Here is a 20,325-nt window from a genome sequence, read left to right as displayed (position 1 = left end):
TCACTGCCTCCCTTAATCTGCCCTCCCTCTTGTCACTGCCTCCCTTAGTCTGCCCTCCTCCCTCTTGTCACTGCCCCCCTTTCTTTTATCCTCTTCCCCTCCGACTTCCCTGTTGGATAAGATAGATTTCTAAACCCAAATGAATGGGGTGTGTGTGTGTGTGTGTTCTTCCCTCTTTGAACCAGTTTCAATGAGAGCGATATTCAAGTGTTACCTGCCACCACATCCCATTTTCTCCTCCACTCTAAATTTTTTTCTTTTATATTCAACTCTGTCATTTTAAAGATGAACAAACTGAGACCCATAGAGGTTAAGTGACTTGTTTAGAATTTGGGAAATGCAAAAAAGTGCAAATACAGACAGACACTCATTAACTGACACTTAATTGCAGCTATGCTTTAGGTACAATATTTAATCTGAGCCTCACAAAACGATTTGAAGTAGATATGAAAGAGATTACAGATGAGGAAGCTAACGACTCAGAGAGTTTAAGCAATTTACCCGAAGTCACGCTGCTAATAAACGTCAGAGGCAGGATTTGAACCTAGGGCTTCCTAAGAGCAAGTCCAACAATCTATACATTATGCCATACTATTACACGATAGGCATTTTAATGATCTGCCTTGTATCTGAGCTCCATCAAGCAGGCTAGAACCCCATATTCTCTAAATTTTGTTTCTCCCCTGGGCAGCAGCTGGGTGGTGTTCAACACACACAAGCTTGTTGAATTGAGAACCAAAAGGAGGGAGAGAAACAGAAAGCTAGATCTGGAGGCAGCAAAAGCTGAGTTCCAATCTTGTCTCTGCCCCTTACTAACCTCTGTGATTGTAGCCAAGTTGTTTAACCTCTCTGAGCCTCAGTTTCCCCATTTGTAAAATGATAATCATTGAACCCATAGATGGGGTTAAGGTGCAAATGGAATCCTAGGATTGTAGATAGACTTTAGAGGTTACTCAGTTACCGAATTCACTGATGTAGTGACCTGAGAGGGCATTAAATTTTACAGACTGGGACCCCAAAAGGTCAGTGATTTGCCCTGGGTCCTACAGTTTAAGTGGCTGAGTGAGAATTCCCAGCCAGGGCCTCTGGCTCCTAAGCTAAAGTCCTCTCAATGCATCAGCCTGCCTCCTTCATTTGGGTGAAGTGCTTTGCCAACTTAAGAGGTCTGTAGGTTATTATTAGATGCCTGCTGACCACCTCCTGACTCCCTTTTTTCAGCTTTGACTCCCTGGTAACCATTTTTCTCTCTCCTTCACAGTCCAAAGCTCATTCTCTCACCCCTGGCAGCCCTGTGGGCACCGAGCCAGGACAAACTGCTGTCTCCAGGGGAAACATTAGGCCTTTTTTAAGGGTCCCTTCTCACCCTCCCCACCCCCACGCCCTTCCCCATTCCCTCCCCTGCACTGCATTTCTGCCTCAGTGGAGAGGGAGGGGCAGGGGAGAGGGGCTTGCTTCTTGGGCTCTGTGATCCCCAGGGCTCCCCACCATCGCAACCACCTCTGGGCTCCACTCCAAGCCGTCCCGGGAGGCGCACGCGAGTCTGCGCTTGAGTTGTCCCAGCGTTGCCCGGGTGACCCTGGCTGGGTCCTGGGCTTGAGTGCACGCGCTGCTCTGCGGCCAGGCGGAGGCCGGGTCAAGGGTTTGGACCGACAGTTCCTCGGCTCCTCGGAGTCAGGGGTGGGGCCTGGGCACCTCGAGGTGAGTGCATGTCTCCAGGAGGCTGCGGTGGTCTTTGTCTCACCCTCCGCCCAGGCATGGACCCAGGCTGTGCCAGCCAGAGGGATGCTGGAACACCCGAGCCCCCACTCTCCCCACCACCACGTGGAGAGATCCGGGAGGTTCCCTTGCTTTCCCCCAACCCTGTCTCTCACCCTCTTACTTTGCCATCAAGGCATTGGCAGGGGGGCTCCCAGGGAAGACAGGGTGGGGGACCCGACCCCCCGAGGATGAACGCCTCCTTGGGCAGGAGTTTCCGGAGAACCTTGGAGTCAGGACACCGGGTTTCCAGGCTTGACGCCTCTTCTTACCAAGTAAATCGATTAACCTCTCTGAGCCCGAATTTCGGATTTGGGACTTCTTAAGATAAGTCATGGAGTCTTTGTAGAACACTTACAAAACTCCTCAGGGACGCTGGAGATGGCCTGCTTCCTTCCACTCGCTTCCCTTTCACTAATCAATCCTGCCTGGCCCCACTGCCATCCCTTCTCCCTCCAGCCCCACTGTCCTCTCCCCCCCCCCCCCCCTCCCGCCCCGCCCTCCCTCCTCACTTCTGGCTTTTAGAATTCTTTGTCCAGGCTCATCTCAGGTGGCACCGCCTCCAGACGGAAGCCTTCCTTACCTGGTCCCCTAACCCTAAAACCTGGTTTTTCACTCGTGCAAACGTGGTCTGGAGGAATATAACCTCCTTATGGCCAGCTACTGTGATTTTCCTGGTCTTTGCAACCCTGCAAAGCCTCACATGATGCCTTGCACCTGTCGTTGTTCAGTCGTTTCCGACTCTCCACAAAGATACTGGTGTGGTTTGCCATTTTCTTCTCCAGCTCATTTGACAGATAAGGAAACTGAGGCAAGCAGGGTGAAGTGACTTGCCCAGGGTCACACAGCTCTTGAGTGTCCGAGGCCGGATTCGAACTCTAGAAGATGAGTCTTCCTGACTCTGGGCTCAGTATTCTATCCATTGTGCCACCTAGTTGGCCCTTGCAAAGTAGTTGCCTAGTAAATGCTTGGTAAATTACCTGCTAATTCTTCCCACTCCGTAGTCAGGCACTGCCTTAGCAGCCCCGTTCAATGGATAGCTACCTGACCTGGAGTCTGGAGAGTCCTAAGCTCAGGATAGTACCATGAACCAGTGTTAGCTGACTTGGGGGCAAATCTCTTCACTTCTCCGCCTAAGTTTTTTCTTCTGTAAAATGGGGGTAACACCTGCTGGGTGTTTGTCACTCTCAGAGTCATTGTGAACACCAAAAGAGACAATGAATGTCATGGTTTGCAGCTTTTAAACTCTAGAATTATCAGCTATTATTACTGATCAGTCCCCATTTCCTCTCCTGTCCCTAGAAGTTCTGAGGACTTCCTGATGCTCCGTCAGATCCCAAGAAAATTTAAAAATTTGTTTAAAAATTATTTTTCAATTATCAAGTACTTTTCCTTCTCGCCTCCCCCCTAACATTGAAAAGAAGCAAAACCTTTGCCACAAAAATGCGTATCAAACAAAACAAATTCCTTTACTGTCCAGGTCCAAAAAATGGAAATCTCATTGGGTACACTGAGTCCCTTACCTGGTAGTAAGGGGCAGTGAGAGTCTCCTCTGGAATCCTGTCTGGGTGGTTTTGGTTTTTTTGTTGTTGTTGATCAGAGTTCTTAAGTCTCTCAAAGTATTTTGTTTTTACTGTGCTGTTGTTATTGTATAAAGAACCAGAGAATTGCATACTGAGAAACATCCTTGATGAAAAACTCTCCCCATCCCATACTTTAGTTGAATTAATTCTACTGAATACAGCAGCTTCTGTTAGGTTTGGGCCTTTGGGCTAGGCATTTTGAACACAAAAATATGTTGGGGGGGGAGGTTTCTTAAAAAAAAAAAGATTGCTTTCAAAGAACTGAAAATTTAACAGGGTAGGAAGGAGAAATGAACAATTAACTATGATACAAACTCCAATAAAGACAGAAAATAGAAGTCTGGGGGATTAGGGTTATCTGAGCTGGCTGTTTCCAGGCTTTACTCACTCTCCCAGAAAAGGGTACCCCTTTCTACCACCTCCTGTCTGTTGATCAAATTTCTTATTATCCTAGAACTTAAAAAAAAAATCCCAGAAAGTGACAGATCCATGAATCAGAAATCTTGCCCCTGACCTCTGCCTAGAGATTTGCCTTGCCTCATCTCCGCCACTAGCAGAAGCAAAATTATGCTTACCGTGGTCTGTGGAGGTGGGGAAGGAGGAGGGGCAGGAGAGGAAAAGACTTTGGACTGATAGTAGGAAAGTCTGGATTCTAGTGTCTCCTACCATTGACCCCTTTGTGACCTTGGAGAGGTATCATTTCCTCTCTGTATTAAAAAGAAATCTTTGGGAGGTGATCCAGTTTAAATGACTGGCCCAAGGTCACGCAGCTAGTAAGTGGGTTTCCTCTCTTTAGGCCTCAGTTTCCTCTACTGTAAAATGAGGGAGTTGTACTAGATAGTCTCAAAGACCCCTCCCAACTCTGACAGTTTGAATTCTAACGGTCCCCCCCGCCCCCACCTCTGACATTCCATGTTCTAAGGGCCCTCCCAGCTCTGATATTCAGTGTTCGGAGGGCCCTCTCAGCTCTGACCTGTTCAAAGCTTAGATGCTCATAACTCTAGCATTCTATATTCTAAGAGGCCTCTCAGCTCTGAGGTAGCAGGTTCTGAGATCCTTCTGAGCTTTGAAATTCTGGGTTCTAAGGTCTTACCTGGCTCCTATATTTTCTCTCCCAGCCCTGAAATCACATGCTCTAAGGCAAAGGTTCAAAACTCCCAAGCCTGTTGGGATAAGCCATATGCAAAACTCCCAACTATGGCTTGAACCAGATAAAAATACAACTGGAAAATGTTTAACAAAACAAAAATACAATACAAGACAGAAAATGGTTATTTCTATATTTTCTAAGCCAATGTGTTATATAACAAAACAAAAATACAAGATAGATAATATTCATTTGTGGTTTTCTAAGTAACATGTTATCTGCTGGGATCAGTTTCTGAGTTTGCTCTGAGATCTTTTCCAGATTTTAAAGCCCTATGTTCTGTGGTCTTTCCTCCAACTCTAACATTCTATGTTCTATGGTCCCATCCAGCTCACATGGTCAGTGTTCCAAGGCTCCTCCCATGTCTGATATGCTGTGTTCTAAGATCCTTCCCACATCTGGTGTTCTATCTTCTAAGGGCCCTTCCAATTCTGATGAGCTTTGCCCTCTGCTTCCTCCTGGCACGGTTCTTGTCCTTTGGGCTTCTCCTAGCCCTGCCATTCTATGTTTTACAGTCCCTTCAAGTTCTGACTTTCTCCTATTTAAAACTTCTTGCACCATTTGGTGATTCCATTACTGTCCATCTGGACAGAAGATAATAACTCCAATATGCCTCACCTCAATGTGTGTTTGTAGGCACCCCAACCTTCCACCCAGGACCCCCTACCTAAGAGAGGCCTATGGTCCCCAGATGCCACAGAATGCCTGCTGCTAGGGTCCTATTATTAGATCCAGGGATCCCAGATCTGGACCCTCCAGATTCTTCCACTGCTGGTCTCTCTGGAGTTTCATGGGATTGGCTGGGGCCTCCAGGTGATCTGCATAAAAGGAATGTCACAGGATACATCTCTGGCCCTGCTGTCCCACACCATATCCACCCCTAACTTAGTTCTTCCCCCTTCTGTGCCTTTCCTCTATAACTATATCTTCCAGGGACCAAGGGTTTGCTGCAGGATACCAAATAAGGACAAGTGTCACAAGGCTCTGATGCCATGACAACCCCCATGGTGGGCCCACCCACCCTAGCTTACTCATTGTGTCATCATGGCTCCCTGGGAAGAGATTGGGGGGGTCAGAGTGACCTCAAAGTCAGTTAAGCAGAAGAAGGTACCAGCGGGCAGGACATCGGCCCCTGGGGACTTGAAAACATCTTGAAATGACACCTTGGAGTTGTCTAACAAAATTGACATCTAGGAAAAGTCCCCAGACCCAAAGAACCCTGGGTCCAAGCAGACACTGGCTCTAACATCAGACAAGGCCCCTTCTTCTCTAATGCTCCCACTCCTTCTCTCAGGTCCTCCACCGAGGCTAAGAACCTTGCTTATCCATGCCCATCACTAAGATTCCTAAGACCACCCAACCCTTGTGGGTTGAGTGGAACCAGAAGGCCCAGAAGAGCGGCCTGAGACACGAGGTTTATGCTGTCAATGGCGACTGCTATGTTGGGGAATGGAAGGACAACAAGAAACACGGTAAGGACCTTCTGAGGATTGTCAACAGGCCAGTGGAGTCATTGTGACTCTGGAGGCACCAAGACTTAAAACATGCCCAGAGACCCTCTATTCCAACTCTCATTTTACAAAGGAGGAAACTGAGGCCCAGGGAGGTCATAGGATCCTGGATCGGCAGAGAGCTCAGAAGCCCTCATTTTACAAAGGTGGAAACTGAGACCCAGAGAAGTCATAGGCTCCTAGATGTAGAACTGAAAAGGACTTTAGAGACCATCTAGTTGAAGCCAACTCCCCCCCCCATTTTACAGGGGAGGAAACCGAGGCCCAAGAAAGGTCAAGCAATTATACAAGGTCAAATAGGATATTAAGCATCAAGGGTAAGCTTTGAACTCAGGTCTTCTGACTCTGAAGGCAGCAATGTTTCCACCATAACACACTGCCTCCTTTGCAAACCTTTAAGTACCATAGAAATGGGAGGAGGTGTTATTTTCCAGATGTGGCTCGAGAAGTAAGGGGCTGAGCCTTTCTTTAGGGGGCATCAGTTTCCACTTTTGTACAATGAACAGTTTGGATTAGCTGATCTTTAAGACCCCCTTAGTTTCCAAATCTATGATCTTCAGAATCAAAAGAGGCCTTTAAGGTTATCTAATCCAACCCCAATCTCAGGTTACTTGGTCCAACTCCCTCATTTTCCCAGTAAGTAAATGAAGGCCCAGAAAAGTTAACTAACTGAGGACCCACAGCTAAGAAGTGGGAAAAGTAGGATTTGAACCCAGATCCTCTGACCACAAATCCAGCTTCCTTCCAGAGTATCATACTAGAATGGTATCCAAGGTCCCTCTGGCCTATGGTGCTAAGAATTCACTCTTCCCATTTCATTGATGAGAGAAACTAAGACCCAACTAGATAGTTCTAGAATCTAACACTTCCTAGCTCGTCCCCTGGGTATGGAAAGGAGTCAAGGGGGAGAGGGTGGTCTTCTCTTCAGTCAGAAAAACAGAAGAAAAAAACACCTTGGAAGGGGAGACACAGGAACCACTTTTTTCTCTTTTTTATTCGTTTATTTATTTTCAGTTTTCAACATTCACTTCCATAAGTTTTAAATTTTCTCCCCCTCCCTCCAGAAGATAGCATGCAACCTGATATAGGTTCATTCCTATTAAACACATTTTCATTCCTATTAAGCACATCCTCATTCCTATTAAATACATTTTCACCTTAGTCATGTTGCATAGAAGAATTATAACAAATGAGAAAAATCAGGAGAAAGAAAAAAAAAGGAAACAAAAGAAAAAAGAAAATAGTCTGCTTTGCTCTGTACCCTGATTCCATAGTTCTTTCTCTGGATATGGATGGCATTTTCTATCATGAGTCCTTTGGAATTGTTTTAGGTCCTTGCATTGCTGAAAAGGGCTAAGTCTATTAAAGTCAGTCCTTAAACACTGTGGCTGTTACTGTATACAGTATTCTCCTGGTTCTGCTCACTTCACTCAGCATCAGTTCATATAAGTCTTTTCAGGTTTCTCTGAAGTCTGCCTATTCATCATTTTTCTTTTTTTTTACCATGTCAAAAAAAAAGTATGTTTCTTTACATCATGTTTATCACTTCTTTGAGAAGTGGATAACATTCTCATCATCAGTCCTTTGGAAATATGGTTGATAATTCCTTTTTTCAGAGTTCTTAAGGCCTTCAAAGTTGTTTTTCTTTGCAATTGACAAGATACTGAGAGACACCCTGTTTTCCAGAACTTAGGCCCAGCAAGTAAGCTGTGCCCTGAGCTTGGCATAACAACAATCCTTTGCACTTACCCTCTGGATGGATATCACCCTCTGGAAAAATCATATAATTATTGTATTGTCTCGACCACCACCAGACAAGCTCATACTGGAACTCGTGTTCTAGTCATGAAGTCCTTCAATGAATCAAACTTGTCTCACTGTTGCTTTTACCCCTCATTGTCGGCTACAGCTGACTGCACAACCATTGGTATAAGTATTGTTAATCATTTCTTATAGCACAATAGTATTCCATTACATTCATATACCACAACTTGTTCAGCCATTCCCCAATTGATAGGCATCCTCCCACCCAATTTCCAGTTCTTGGCCCTCACAAAAAGAGTTGCTATAAATATTTTTGTACATGTGGGTCCTTTTCCCATTTTTGTGATCTCTTTGGGATACAGCCCTAGGAGTGGTATTGCTGGGTCAAAGGGTATGCACGTTTTTATAGCCCTTTGGGCATAGAGGAACCATTTTTTTCTGAAGACCTAAGTGGTTAGGGCTTCACAGATTAGGACCTTGTTCTTTATGGGTGGAAAAATGAGAATATTCTGGGTAGGTAGTCAGCAAGCCTAGACTTTGACTTATGATTTCTGAACATTGTCTTGCTACCTGTGTGACCTCGGGCAAATTATTTAACCACTTTAGGCCTCATTTTCCTTATAGGTAAAAGGAGGAGTTGAAACTTTCTGTGGTTGCTTCTAGATCTATGATTCTTTTCTGGGCCTCAGTTTCCTCATCTGTAAACTGAGGGGATAGACAATGACCTCCAAGGTCCTTTCCTGCTCCAATTCCTAAATTTCTAAAATTGCTTTCAGTTCAAAATTCTATGATCATTTTTGGGCACATCTGACCAAAATTTGGATTCTATCTTGGTCTCTTTGCATGGGAAAAAAGTACCTCAAAGCCACAGATCACTTGCCTAACTTGAGAGTATGCTGGTAGGCACCAGCACAACTAGGGAAAAGTGTGTGTGGATGGATGGCTCATTGACAACATATTCCCACTAAAAGGTGCACCACTGCCGGTTACATGTCCTGTTGGTGGGTGACCTTGGGAATGAAAGCACTGAAATCTGGCTGAGATTGTCTTCTAAAGAATCTCCACCAAATGGATGCATCCACCTTCCATCTGATCATTAGCTTATCCCTGAAAAGCTGGAAGTAATCTCCAAAAACACTGAGTCTTCAACCCCCTTGTTTTTACAAATGAGAAAACTGAGGTCCAGATAGGTTGTGACTTTGCCAGGATCACACCAGGTCGTAAGTGTCACATTTGAACCCAGGACCTTGGACTCCTGAACCACGCCCTCTGCGTCGTCATATTTGCCTTTCAATGAGCCAGCAATCTGTATTTCTATAGCTTCCCTCTCCAATTGTTCCAGTTCTGTACTCTGGGGCTAAGCTTTAATCCCTAAGGACTTTCCAATTCCTTCAGTCTCTCACTTCTGCCCCTTAGATAGAATCCCTAGCTTCCTTCAAAACTCAGCTCAAGCCAAACACCATCTCTCTCCTCCCTTTCCTGATCTCTTCTCAACTACGGGTGCTTATTCTCAAGTGACCTTGGATTTACATGTACATGTGATGTCCACCCCTGGCCCAACAGAAACTAAGCTCTTCAAAGGGAAGGGAGTGCCTTGCACATAGTGGGCACTTAATAAATGCCTATCGATTAATTTTATTCTTCCTAGCACACAAAGTCCCTTACACACACATATCAACTAGAGTATGGGCCCCCAACCTGCCAATCTTGGTTCCTTACCAGGTAAGTCATTTAACTTCCCTAGGCCTCAGTTTCCTCATCTGTAAAATGAGTGAGTTGGACCAGATAGCCCTCTGAGTTCCCTTTCAGCTCCAGATTGATACTCCCATAAACAAACCTAGGAAGAAGCATATCCCTCAAAACAACTCCTTCCTCCCAGGCTGGGCAAGTATGGGACTTAAGGATCTTTGTGCAAAATTACCCAGTGACTTAGGGACCAAGCAATAATGGTCCATCAACAAACGTTTATTCAGCACCCACTACATGCCCTGCACTGTACTGGGATATCAATGAAATAGTCCCTCCCCTCAAGGAACTGACATGCTATCAAGGGAGGTAATATGTACTTAGGTGAGCCTATAAAGAATGTAATACAAAATAAGGGGCAGCTGGTGGTGCTGAACCTGGAACTCAGGAAGACCCAAGTTCAAATTTGACCTCAGACATGTGACCTTGGGCAACTCACTTAACTTCTCAATTAAGTAGGAAGGAACAGGAATAAGGGAATCTGTGAAATGGAGATCATAATAGCCCTCTGTCCTAGGGTGGTTGTGATGATAAAATGAGATATTTTAAAAGTGCTTTGTAAGCCCCAAAGCACTAAATAAATTTGAGCTATACCTTAGTTTGGGCAGAGAGGGCACTAGCAGTGTCCAGAGGTGGGGAGGGAATTATAAAAGCCTTCTGGAGAAGCTGGGTCTTGAAGGAAGCTGGGGATTCTAAGAGACTGAGGTAAGGAAGCATAGCATCCCAGGAATGGAGACTAGCCAGTACCAAGGCATGGATGGAAACGGGAGAGATGGAGTGTGGTACATGAAGAACGGCAAGCAGGCTGGTTTGGTTGGATTGTTGTGTACAGAAAGGGCAAGGGGGGGGGGGGGGGGGGGGGGGGAATGATGAGGTTGGAAAGCTAGGTTGGGGACAGATTGTGAAGGGTTTCAAAGGCCAATGGCCATAGGAGTTCTGTGAGTATGAAAGTCACGTGGTTGGGTCTGACCAACTTCAGAAACCCTGAATCCCTAGTCTCTCTTCCCTAGATTCTTATTTCCAAGAGAATAAACCAGTTGGGCATCTCAGGAGAGTCGCATGACAAGGGATGGGAATGCTGACCCAGGAAGTGGAGTTTGCTGTTGAACTTTGTCTCAGAAGTGGGAAAGAGGTTCAGAAAAGTTCTGGGCAAGAAAATCCCAGTGGGAACCCCAAGCAGGAAGAACTTTCTGGGACCTGAAAGCCCCATCAGGAAGAAAACAGTTGTTCTCCCAGCAAGGTGATCTGAGTATGGCCAGTGTTGTCTCTTCCCATCAGGAAGAGGAATCCAGAGATGGAAAAAAAGTGGAGCTATCTACCATGGAGAATGGAAGTTTGGGAAGAGAGATGGTTATGGGATCCTCAGCCTTCCTGATCCTGTGAATAAGTATAAGAAAGTCTACTGTGGCTGGTGGGAAAATGACAAAAAAGCTGTGAGTTTGGGCTGTTCCTCAGCAAGAGGAAAAGAGGGATCTGGGGGAAGGGTTGGAAGGAAGGAGGGCCAGGGTGGCCAGACTGGGCTTGGGGGGACCCCAGAGGCTGCTACTTGTCTGGGGAGGTTAAGGGAGAACAAACCCCAAGACTTGAGGAAGAGGGATTCAGAAACCAAGGAAAAGGAAAAAAGGTCTGAGAGAGGGTGATAGAGGGCGCCTCAGGGTCAGCTTTCCTCAGTATCATAGGAATCAAACTATCAGCAAACAGAAAGCAGGAGAAAGGAGAGATTTGGTGGAGGGAGCCAGAACTAAGTGCAGACCTGGACAGATTGGAAGGCAAAGAGACCATGGGGCTAGGACTTCCTCCTACCTTGGAACTAGGGGTGGGTTAGGAAATCCCTCCTCCCTTCTTCCACTTCTCCCTCCACAAAAGGGGCCTAGCCTCTGTGTCACCCACACCCTAGGCTTTTCATTTCCTGGCTTTATTTTCTAGGCTGCAGGCCTTTGTTGTAGATCCTGGGTACCTCTAGGCTCCACACAGACTAAAAACTTCCCATGCTATTATGGCTGGTGAGAAAAGGTGGGGGGAGACCTAAAAAAATGCAGGGAAGGGGGCCCAGGGCCAACCAGAGCAAAAGTCAAATTCTTAGCTTCCTTTCCTGGAGTTGGGAGAAAGCCTGAAAAATGAAGGAACCTTCCCTAAACTCGAGCCCAGTTGAGTTGGGAGTCCTGTCTACTCCGCCCTGCTTAGGCAGGACTGTGTTGTGGGAATGGTGTTTAGTTTGGTGGCAGTAACACTGGGGTTCAAATCCTGGTTCTGACACTAGCTGTGTAACATTAAATGGGTTAGCCTAAATTATTTTCCTCTCTCTAGAATGGGGGTGATTATCTTTTCACTAGGTCGTGGACTTTAGAGGACTCTTAGTTGTTGATTGATTGATGGAGTATTGTGGCAGGTTGACCCCTCTGCCTCCTTCCTGCAGGGCTATGGCATCCGGTACTATGGGCCCAATGAATACTATGAAGGAGAGTGGAAGAACGGCCTTCAAAGTGGATGGGGCCGCATGTACTATGCCAATGGAGACATCTACGAGGGCCAGTGGAGTGAGGGCCAGAGAGATGGGGAGGGGATGCTGCGCCTAAGTAAGTCTCACTGGGGCTCTGCCCCTAGCCAGAATACACTCAGAAAACTGTGCGTTTGCCTGATTGCCCAATAGAAGTCACACAAAGACGTGGGTCTTGCCCTCTGGCAGCTCAGCGTGTCCTGACAACACAGAACATTCAAGCTGGAGGTTGGCTTTAGAGGCCATCCAGGCATGGGATTGTAAGGGATTGTGAATTCCAGCATACCAAGGGATGCGTGATCTCATCCTGTGAGTAATGGCCCCTGCAAAGGTGCATATCCCAGCCTCTCCGTGCCCGCCCATCCTGGGCGGGTCTCATCCACGGTGTCTCCTGTCAGTTCTCCATAGCACTAGTGTGCCCCCTTCCTTCAGATTTCTGGAGCCTCCCCATGGAGCACTCATGCTCTCCATGGATCATCCCAGAGTAGACACCAGACTGCACTGATGGAGGAGGGAGTTTTCTCAAAGGGAAAATCAGAGATCTGGGCCTCCCCCACCATAAAAAGCTCTTGCTATGTGCAAGCTGCACATCCTTTTTGAATCATACCTATATTTCCTTGAAAACATATTTATGCCACTTAGATAAGGGCTTTAGTTACTTAACCTCTTTGGATCTCAGTTTCCTCATCTGCAAAAGGAGGAAGTTGACCTAAATGGCCATTTTGGTCTATAGAGCAGGAGTTTTTAACTAGGGTCGTGGGGTGGTCCAAAAAAAAAAAATTAACGATATCTAATTAGTTTCCTTGGTAATCCAACATATTTTATTTTGTGTAACTAAAAACAATGCAAGGAGGGGATCCATAGGCTTCGTAGACTGCCCAAGGGGTCCATCACACATACATATGCTCCTCACAATTAAAAATTCCTGCCTAGACCTCCGATTCTATGATCCTAAGAGCTGACATTTACATGGTGCTTTTAAGTTTTGCAAAGTGCTCAATATCCATGATCTTTGAGTCTCTCAAGCCCAGGGTAGATATTAGATGTATTATCACCCCCATTTTGCAGATGAGAAAATCAAGGTTCTGAGGTTTAGGTGACTTGCCAATATTTACATGAGTAGTGAAACTCAAGTTTCTTCTGACTCTTAAGTCCAGCATTTGCTCTAGTCCAACACCAATTTTAAAAATTACTTTTAACGGGGCAGCTAGGTGACACAGTGAATAGAGCACTGGCCCTGGAGTCAGGAGGACCTGAGTTCAAATCTGGCCTCAGACACTTAACACTTACTAGCCATGTGACCTTGGGCAAGTCAATTGCCCCAATTGCCCTCAAAACAAAAAAAAAACAACAAAAATTACTTTTATTGATGCTATTTAAAAATCTCACTTTCATTTCCAATGAACACTACCTCCTCCCCATTCTCCCTTATAGCAGAAAAGTACACTCAAGCAAAAGAAATCAGCATATTGATGCCATCTAAACATGAATAGGTTCTAGTCTTTCCCCGCTGCATTTCTTTACGTGATTGCTGTCATTGACTAAATTGTTCTGAATCTGATAGCTCAGTTCTGAAATTGTTCTGGATCTGATAGCTCAGTTCTGCTTCTGTTCATCAAAGTCTTCCTAGGTTTCTCTGAATTCCTCATACACATCTTTGGTCATGGTATAGTTACATATCACAATGTGCTCAGCTATTCTTTATTACAAGGAAAAGTCCACCGCTTTTTTTTTTAAGCAATTGGGATTAAGTAACTTGCCCAAGGTTACATGGCCAGTTTGTGTGTGTGTGTGTGTGTGTGTGTTAAGTATATGAGGCCAGAACTGATCCCGGGTCCTCCCTACTCCAGGGCCAGCACTCTTACTCACTGCGCTACACAAGAAGCTATCGGTCCAAGGAGAGGGAAGTGAGCTATTGAAGGTCTTATTAGTTCCCTAGAGTGGCAGTTGGGACCCTCCCCCTCTGCCTGGCACTTCCTCCCTCCATCCCTCATCACCTCAGTCCAGAGTGATCAAGGCTTCCTTCTTGGAACTCGACTGGCATTTTTTTTTTTGCTTTTGGAAGGCAATTGGGGTTGTGACTTGCCTAATTACGGGTCACACGGCTAGTTTTTGTGTTAAGTGTCTGAGGCCGGATTTGAACTCAGGTCCTCCTGATTCCAGGGCTGGTGCTCCATTCACCGTTCCACCTAGCCACCCTACAACTGGCATTTTTTTCTTACAACATTCACTTATCTTCTTATATCATAAAGGAGTTGTTTCTCTTCAATTAGACTGTAAGTTTTTATGTGGTCCCCATGGGACCTAGCACTGAGCTGGGCCAGCCCTCAACTACTGGTTGATTGATTTTGTTTTCAGAAGCTCTTGGTTCCTCATCTCTTCTAGAAAGGCTAGATGCTCAGGGCCAAGGTTCCAGCCTCACTCCTCGCCATATCCCCCTCCCCCTTTCTTCTTTACTTCTCCATAGGCAATGGAAACCGCTATGAAGGTTGTTGGCAATATGGGATGAAGAATGGAACTGGCCGATTCTTCCATCTGGACCATGGGCAGCTCTTTGAGGGCTTTTGGGTAGATGATGTGCCCAAATGTGGGACCATGATTGATTTTGGTCGAGATGAAGCCCCCGAGCCCACCAAGTATCCCATCCCAGAGGTCAGTTGGTCACATATACCCTCTCTCCTTCCCTTTTATTTTAAAAAGCATCAATTCAACATTTTATTAAGCCTCTACAACCCTGGCATGGTATATGGAGATTAGAAGGACCTGGGTTCAAGTCTCGCATCAGGCACATTCTGATAGTGTTCCTCTGGAGGAGTCCCTCTCCCAGTCCCCTTAAACTTGTCCCAAATGAATCTTGAAAACTCGATGTTGCAGAGTAGACACCAGACTGCATTGATGGAGGAGGGAGTTTTCTCAAAGGGAAAAAATCAGAGATCTGGGCCTCCCCCACCATAAAAATGTGCCAGGCATGCTCTTGGTGGTGGTGGGAGTTCAAAAACAGAGGAAGAAGCATTTTCAGCCCTCAGCATTTACAAGCACCAATATAAAGTCTACCAAATTTGGTTGTTTCAAGAAGATAAAATGGCAATATTGGGGAAAGGCCTTGTTTAGGAAATGGCGGCCAGTTGTGCCTTGAGAGAGGCTGAGCCCTCTCTGGCGCCCCCTTTCTCCCCTAGCGGCCATACCTCTTTAGAAGTCCTAGCAACCTTCCCAAAATACAGGACAATCAGGATGCTACAGTGGGAAAATAAAGCACCAGAACTCCCAGAAACCTGGGCTAGATTCCTAGACCCAGAGAAGTCTCTTTCATTTATCTAGCTCTATTATACAAATGGGGGACTTAAAAATATTTCTACTCCCTACCTCACAGGGTGGCACAGGGGGATGGATGGGTATTGGCTCTGCACCCAGAGGGCCTGGGTTCCAATTCAGACTGATTCTTACTGCCTGCGGGATTTTGGGCAAGCCATTCATCCCCACTGGGCTGCAATTTTCTCATCTGCAAGTTAAGATGGTTGGTCTAGATGGCCTCTGATGCCCTTTTTAGCCCTGGACCTATGATTCTGTGATCCTTTAAGGTGGGAAGGCAGAATAGGGAGTGACTGGGGCACTGGACTTGAAAACTGGAAAGACCTAGGTTTGTATCCTGCCTAAAAAGACAGATTTATGTCCCTGGGCAAATCACAGCCTCTAGACCACTGTGAAGATCAAGTGATATGTTGAACAAACCCTCCAGATGCTTCCACCTGTCCAGAACGCTGGGGCTCAGAAGCCCAGCTGCTGCTCTGGTGGCTGCTCACCTTGGGAGCCCTTGACGGGGGCTGCCGAAAGCCAGAAGTCACCTACTCTCTCCTGGCCAGGCCCCATCCCGCCTCCCACAGGGAGGGAGACAGGACACACCCAGATCTGGGCCAGGCCCAGGGAAGAACACTAGGGCCTTTGTTAGAGGACTCAGACAGGGCCAGCCAGCCTTCCCCCACATAGACTGGGCAGCTCACCTCCAAGAAAACACCAGGGTCGGCTCACCTGTCCCAAGTGCACACTGACCCAGGGCTTGTCGCTTCCCTCCAGATTGAACTGCTCAATCCCGATAAGGTGTTGGAGGAAGCCGTAGCCATGTTCATCCAGGAGGAAGACTGAAACCATCAGTAGAAGCAACCACAGGGGCTGAGTCAGTGGAAGCAATGGGGAGCGGTCAGGAGCCCCCCTTCCTCAAGGCCAAGTCATCAGGGCCCTTGGGGGGAGGCCATGCAGGGTGGGTCAAGCTGATAAAGGGAAGATGTAACGAGGGCCCTGTGTCTGCCCTCACCTCATTCCCTCTGAAGGGTTTTGGGGAGCAGGGAGGGGATGAGGCAGATCTGGGATGGGGCTGTGCAGACTGAAAGCAAATGAGGGCCCCAGCTCTCTTTTGAGGGAGGGGGCTCTTCCTTCCGTTAAATGGCCTGAGCACACATAGGCAAATGGCTCTCCCTCCAGCCAACCATTCCGCCAAAGGAATGGGCTGCTGGACCAGAGAGGGTTTTCTACCCGGTGGCACAGCAACTGGGGTTATCGCTTCACCTAAGGCAGAGCCCTAGGCCTGAAACTCTTTTACCCCAACAGCTCTCCAGTCTTAGAGTAAAGAGCATAGGAAGTGAGATAACCTGGGCCTCCTCCCAGCACTGCTTAACCGTACACTGGGTGACTTTGGTAAAGCACCTCATCCAAGACTAGCCTGTCCCTAGCCATGCAAGGATGTTGGGAATATCTGCCCTGCTCTACCATCCCCCATTGATACCTTACTTCTTCTAGGGCAAGGGCTGAAAGAGACCTTAGAACACAGGAGGTCAGGGGTGGGAGGAGGCCTAGAGCACAGATCAGGGTGGGAGTGCACCCAGAACACAGACCAGGATTGGGGAGGGGGCCTGGAACACAGATCAGGGCTGGGAGGAAGGGGCCTAGAACACAATTAGGACTGGGAGAAGGGGGTCTAGAACACAGATCAGGATTGGGGAGGGGGCCTAGAACACAGATCAGGGCTGGAAAGAGGGGGCCTAGAACACAGATTAGGGCTGGGAAGAGGTTTAGAACAATAACTTTCAGAACAGAGAAAGACTTAGGACAGAGAATGTAAGAGCTTGGAGAAACTGTAGAGACCACCTAGTCTCAGCTCTTCTCTTACAGATGAGGACACAGGCTCAGAGGCATCTCCTCTGCCAAGGTCACAGAGCAAGTTAGCGGCAGAGGGAAGGCCAGGAGCTCCGGGTTCTTGGCTCCCAGCTCCCATTCTGGGGGCTCTGTTCACTGCATCAGGACGTCCACTCCCCACACCCCTTTTCACCCAAAAGTGCTGCACGAAGAGTGTCTTGTGGGATTTTTCTTTAATCCAAGTAAAAATCTGGTAATCAAAATTTCCCAACACATCCTGGGCTCTGAAAGTCAGTTGTCAGAGAATGCTGGGCTTGTTCAAGCTGGAAGGTCGGTTCAGTTTTGAAACAAAATCCTTAATCCTCACAATGGAGGGATTGTGGTCATCTCAAAAATACTCCCCAGTCTGGCCCCAGGCTGGAATAAGTGCCCCCTGTCCTTCAGGCCAGCAAAGCTATCCCAGCCATCCCCTTCCTCTGGGATCCTGTGTTGGTACCAGGTACCATCCATGACAGTACTTGGCTGGGAGCTTGTGTCTCCCCCCACCCCTCTGGGCTCCTACAAGGCAGGGACAACACCTCGACCTCCTCTGTATCCTCCCCTGCCCCAGCACTGGGTAAAGAATGACCTGTTCCCTCAAGTCAACCAGAACCAAAAAGAGCTGTGTGAATCCCCAAACTTTAGACTAGCACTGAAGCCAAGCTATAATCCTTCCCCCCAAGTCTTCTCTCCAGGCTAAACATTCCCAGTTCCTTCCAATGATTCTTGTAGGTACAGACCCCTCAAAACACAGGTCACCCTCCTGTGGGCTTGCTCTGGGAATGGGTATGGCAGTATCCTTCCTAAAATAAAAGCCAGAACTTAGCCATGGGCTAAGCAGGGGAACTCTCATTCCCACATTCTAGACCCAGTGCCCCTTAAAAACTTAGCCTGAGGGCTCATGAGCTTTTCTGGTCTGCCATGTCATATGAATGAATCAGACTAAGCTGTTGGCAGTCCACTAAGACACCAAGATCATTTTCACAGGAGCCATCATGTCATCCGGAATCATGCCCAGCTCTAGGACCAGTCAGATACCAACCAGGCCCCTTACCACAGTGCCTGGCACACTGTGGGCACCAGATAAATGTATGTTCCTTTTTGCCTTCCTGCTTGAAATAAGGTTGGAAGAGCTTCCTCCTCCCCCTTTTGGCTATAACAATGAGAAGAAGGAGGGGCAGGCTGGTATATGCTCATGTGGGTAGGGGCGGTAGCCTTTCCCTAGGGATTCACTCAGTCCCACCATGATACACACACTGCTTTGACTTTGTAGACTGGGGTTTATTTCAAAATAAAGACTCTTTGTAAAATATGTGCATTTCATAGAAAAAGGTATAAAATCACCAGCACTTTGAAAGGCTGGCCACTGCTCAGAGAGATGAGACAGAGGATGTCAAATATTTGAGCTGGAAAGGACCTTAGTCCAAGCCTTTCATATTTTACAGATGGGGAAGTTAAGGTCAAGAAAGATAGCACAAAATCACTCCTGAGTTAGCAGAGTGGGGTTGAGAACCCTGATCTCTCCTACTCAAAATCCAGCTCGGCAGCCCCTGTGCCAGGCTTTCAGACCCCCTCCTCCTCAACTAAGAGGTTTCCCCCATTGCTGGAGAACTGGTCCCACCATCCAGCCCACAGGACACTGCCCTGTGCCTGCAAAAACCAAGGGATGAGCTCTCCTAGGGCTGGGCACTGGGGGAAGCATGTGAGTAAGTAGGGATAGAGAGAACAGAAAGGAGGAAGAATACCCGGAGAAAACTGGCCTCCCCCAGCCCAACAAACGTGGACACAGAGCCAAGTCCCCTCAAGTGTATATTTTGTGTGTATACACACACATACACACACACACATACACACACATTCTCTCTCACTGCTCAACAAGGAGGGTCTAGGGGCAAGGAATCCAGATGGCACTTGGTGGATGGTGGTGATCAGGGGAGAAATAAGGGGCTGCGGGAGAACTGTCCCTGACCTGGCCCCGCAGCCCCTTTAAGCAGGGACTCAGGGCCGAGCAAGGGCGGGAAATGGTCTTAAGTCAAGGCTTTAACAGTGAACAAGCTCCTCTTTTCCCCCAAGTCCAGGTCCCAACGTCCTCCAGGTTCATACATCAGAGAGAGGAGTCAAATTCGGATATTAAGGCAGGATGGGTTTCCTTCGGCTCCCCGGAGGAGAGGTGAAGGAGGGGCATTATGCGAAATGGCTGCCAGGGGGCAGCGGGTGATCCCCTCTGTGGTCCAGCTGGTCCTGCAGCCGGGCAAACTCGGCCAGCTCGTTCAGCTCCTGGAACTGCCGGTCGGTCTTGTGGCTGACCAGCGAGCGGTAGAAGTGCACGGCGAAGACGATGAAGACCAGGCCGAAGGGGACCATGATGGTGGTGGAGGCGATGGCCGCCTCCTGGCCCGGGGTGAAGCTGGCATTGGACGCCGAGGCCGGAGGCGGCGCCTTGCTGGCCGGGGGCGGCTCGGGCTGCTTCTTCAGAGGCAGGAACTTGACCCAGCAGAGCAGCACCACCTCGGCCAGGAAGAGCAGTGTGCCGATGACCGTGGAGAAGGCCCAGGCCAGCTCGATGTGCCGGTGCATGCGCTCGTGCGGAGACTCCTTGACCGAGTTGAGGTTGTGCACGTTGCTGACTGCCTCGATGTTGGGCAGGATGCAGGTGCTGATCATGAGCGCGAACAGGTGCACAGCCACCAGCACCGTGGTGCACGCGCTGAAGGCGATGAGCAGCCCCGGGGGGTAGTCGTGGCTGGCGTCCAGCTGCACCTCCACCATGGCCACCTGCGGGGACAGAGCTGGTCAGGGGGGCCCGGAAGAGGGGGTCCTGGGGGAGGCCCTGCTGGGGAGGGGGAAGAGAGAGAAAGGGAGAGAGAGAGAGACAGAAAGAGAAACAGAGAGAGAGCAGAGAGACAGAGAGAGAGCAGAGAGAGACAGAGAGCTGCACCTCCACCATGGCCACCTGCGGGGACAGAGCTGGTCAGGGGGGCCCGGAAGAGGGGGTCCTGGGGGAGGCCCTGCTGGGGAGGGGGAAGAGAGAGAAAGGGAGAGAGAGAGAGAGAGAAAGAGAAACAGAGAGAGAGCAGAGAGACAGAGAGAGAGCAGAGAGAGACAGAGAGCTGCACCTCCACCATGGCCACCTGCGGGGACAGAGCTGGTCAGGGG

General features: G+C 48.1%; 2 protein-coding genes across 2 annotated transcripts in view; one reads left to right on the top strand and one right to left on the bottom strand.

Moving 5' to 3' along the window:
• The first annotated feature begins 5,809 nt into the window (after positions 1–5,809).
• MORN3 (MORN repeat containing 3) lies at positions 5,810–18,109 on the top strand. The gene is made up of 5 exons (XM_069081742.1): positions 5,810–5,957; positions 10,785–10,939; positions 11,923–12,082; positions 14,471–14,655; positions 16,075–18,109. The coding sequence occupies exons 1-5, from the start codon at positions 5,813–5,815 to the stop codon at positions 16,141–16,143; spliced, it is 714 nt and encodes a 237-aa protein (XP_068937843.1). The 5' UTR covers positions 5,810–5,812; the 3' UTR covers positions 16,144–18,109.
• Positions 18,110–18,965: 856 nt separating this feature from the next.
• LOC138156430 (calcium release-activated calcium channel protein 1) overlaps positions 18,966–20,325 on the bottom strand; it is a 20,868-nt gene continuing 19,508 nt past the window's right edge. The window contains exon 2 of the mRNA XM_069081741.1: positions 18,966–19,944. Coding sequence (XP_068937842.1) covers positions 19,354–19,944 — 591 coding nt within the window. The 3' untranslated portion in view covers positions 18,966–19,353. The remainder of the gene's footprint in view (positions 19,945–20,325) is intronic.

The sequence above is a fragment of the Petaurus breviceps genome, unplaced genomic scaffold, assembly GCF_028583685.1.
Source record: "Petaurus breviceps papuanus isolate PSGF00001 unplaced genomic scaffold, PetGlider_PUasm1.0 99, whole genome shotgun sequence".
NCBI lineage: Eukaryota > Metazoa > Chordata > Mammalia > Diprotodontia > Petauridae > Petaurus > Petaurus breviceps.
The sequence above is the reverse complement of the archived record's forward strand: the minus strand, read 5'-3'. Positions and strand labels throughout refer to the sequence as shown.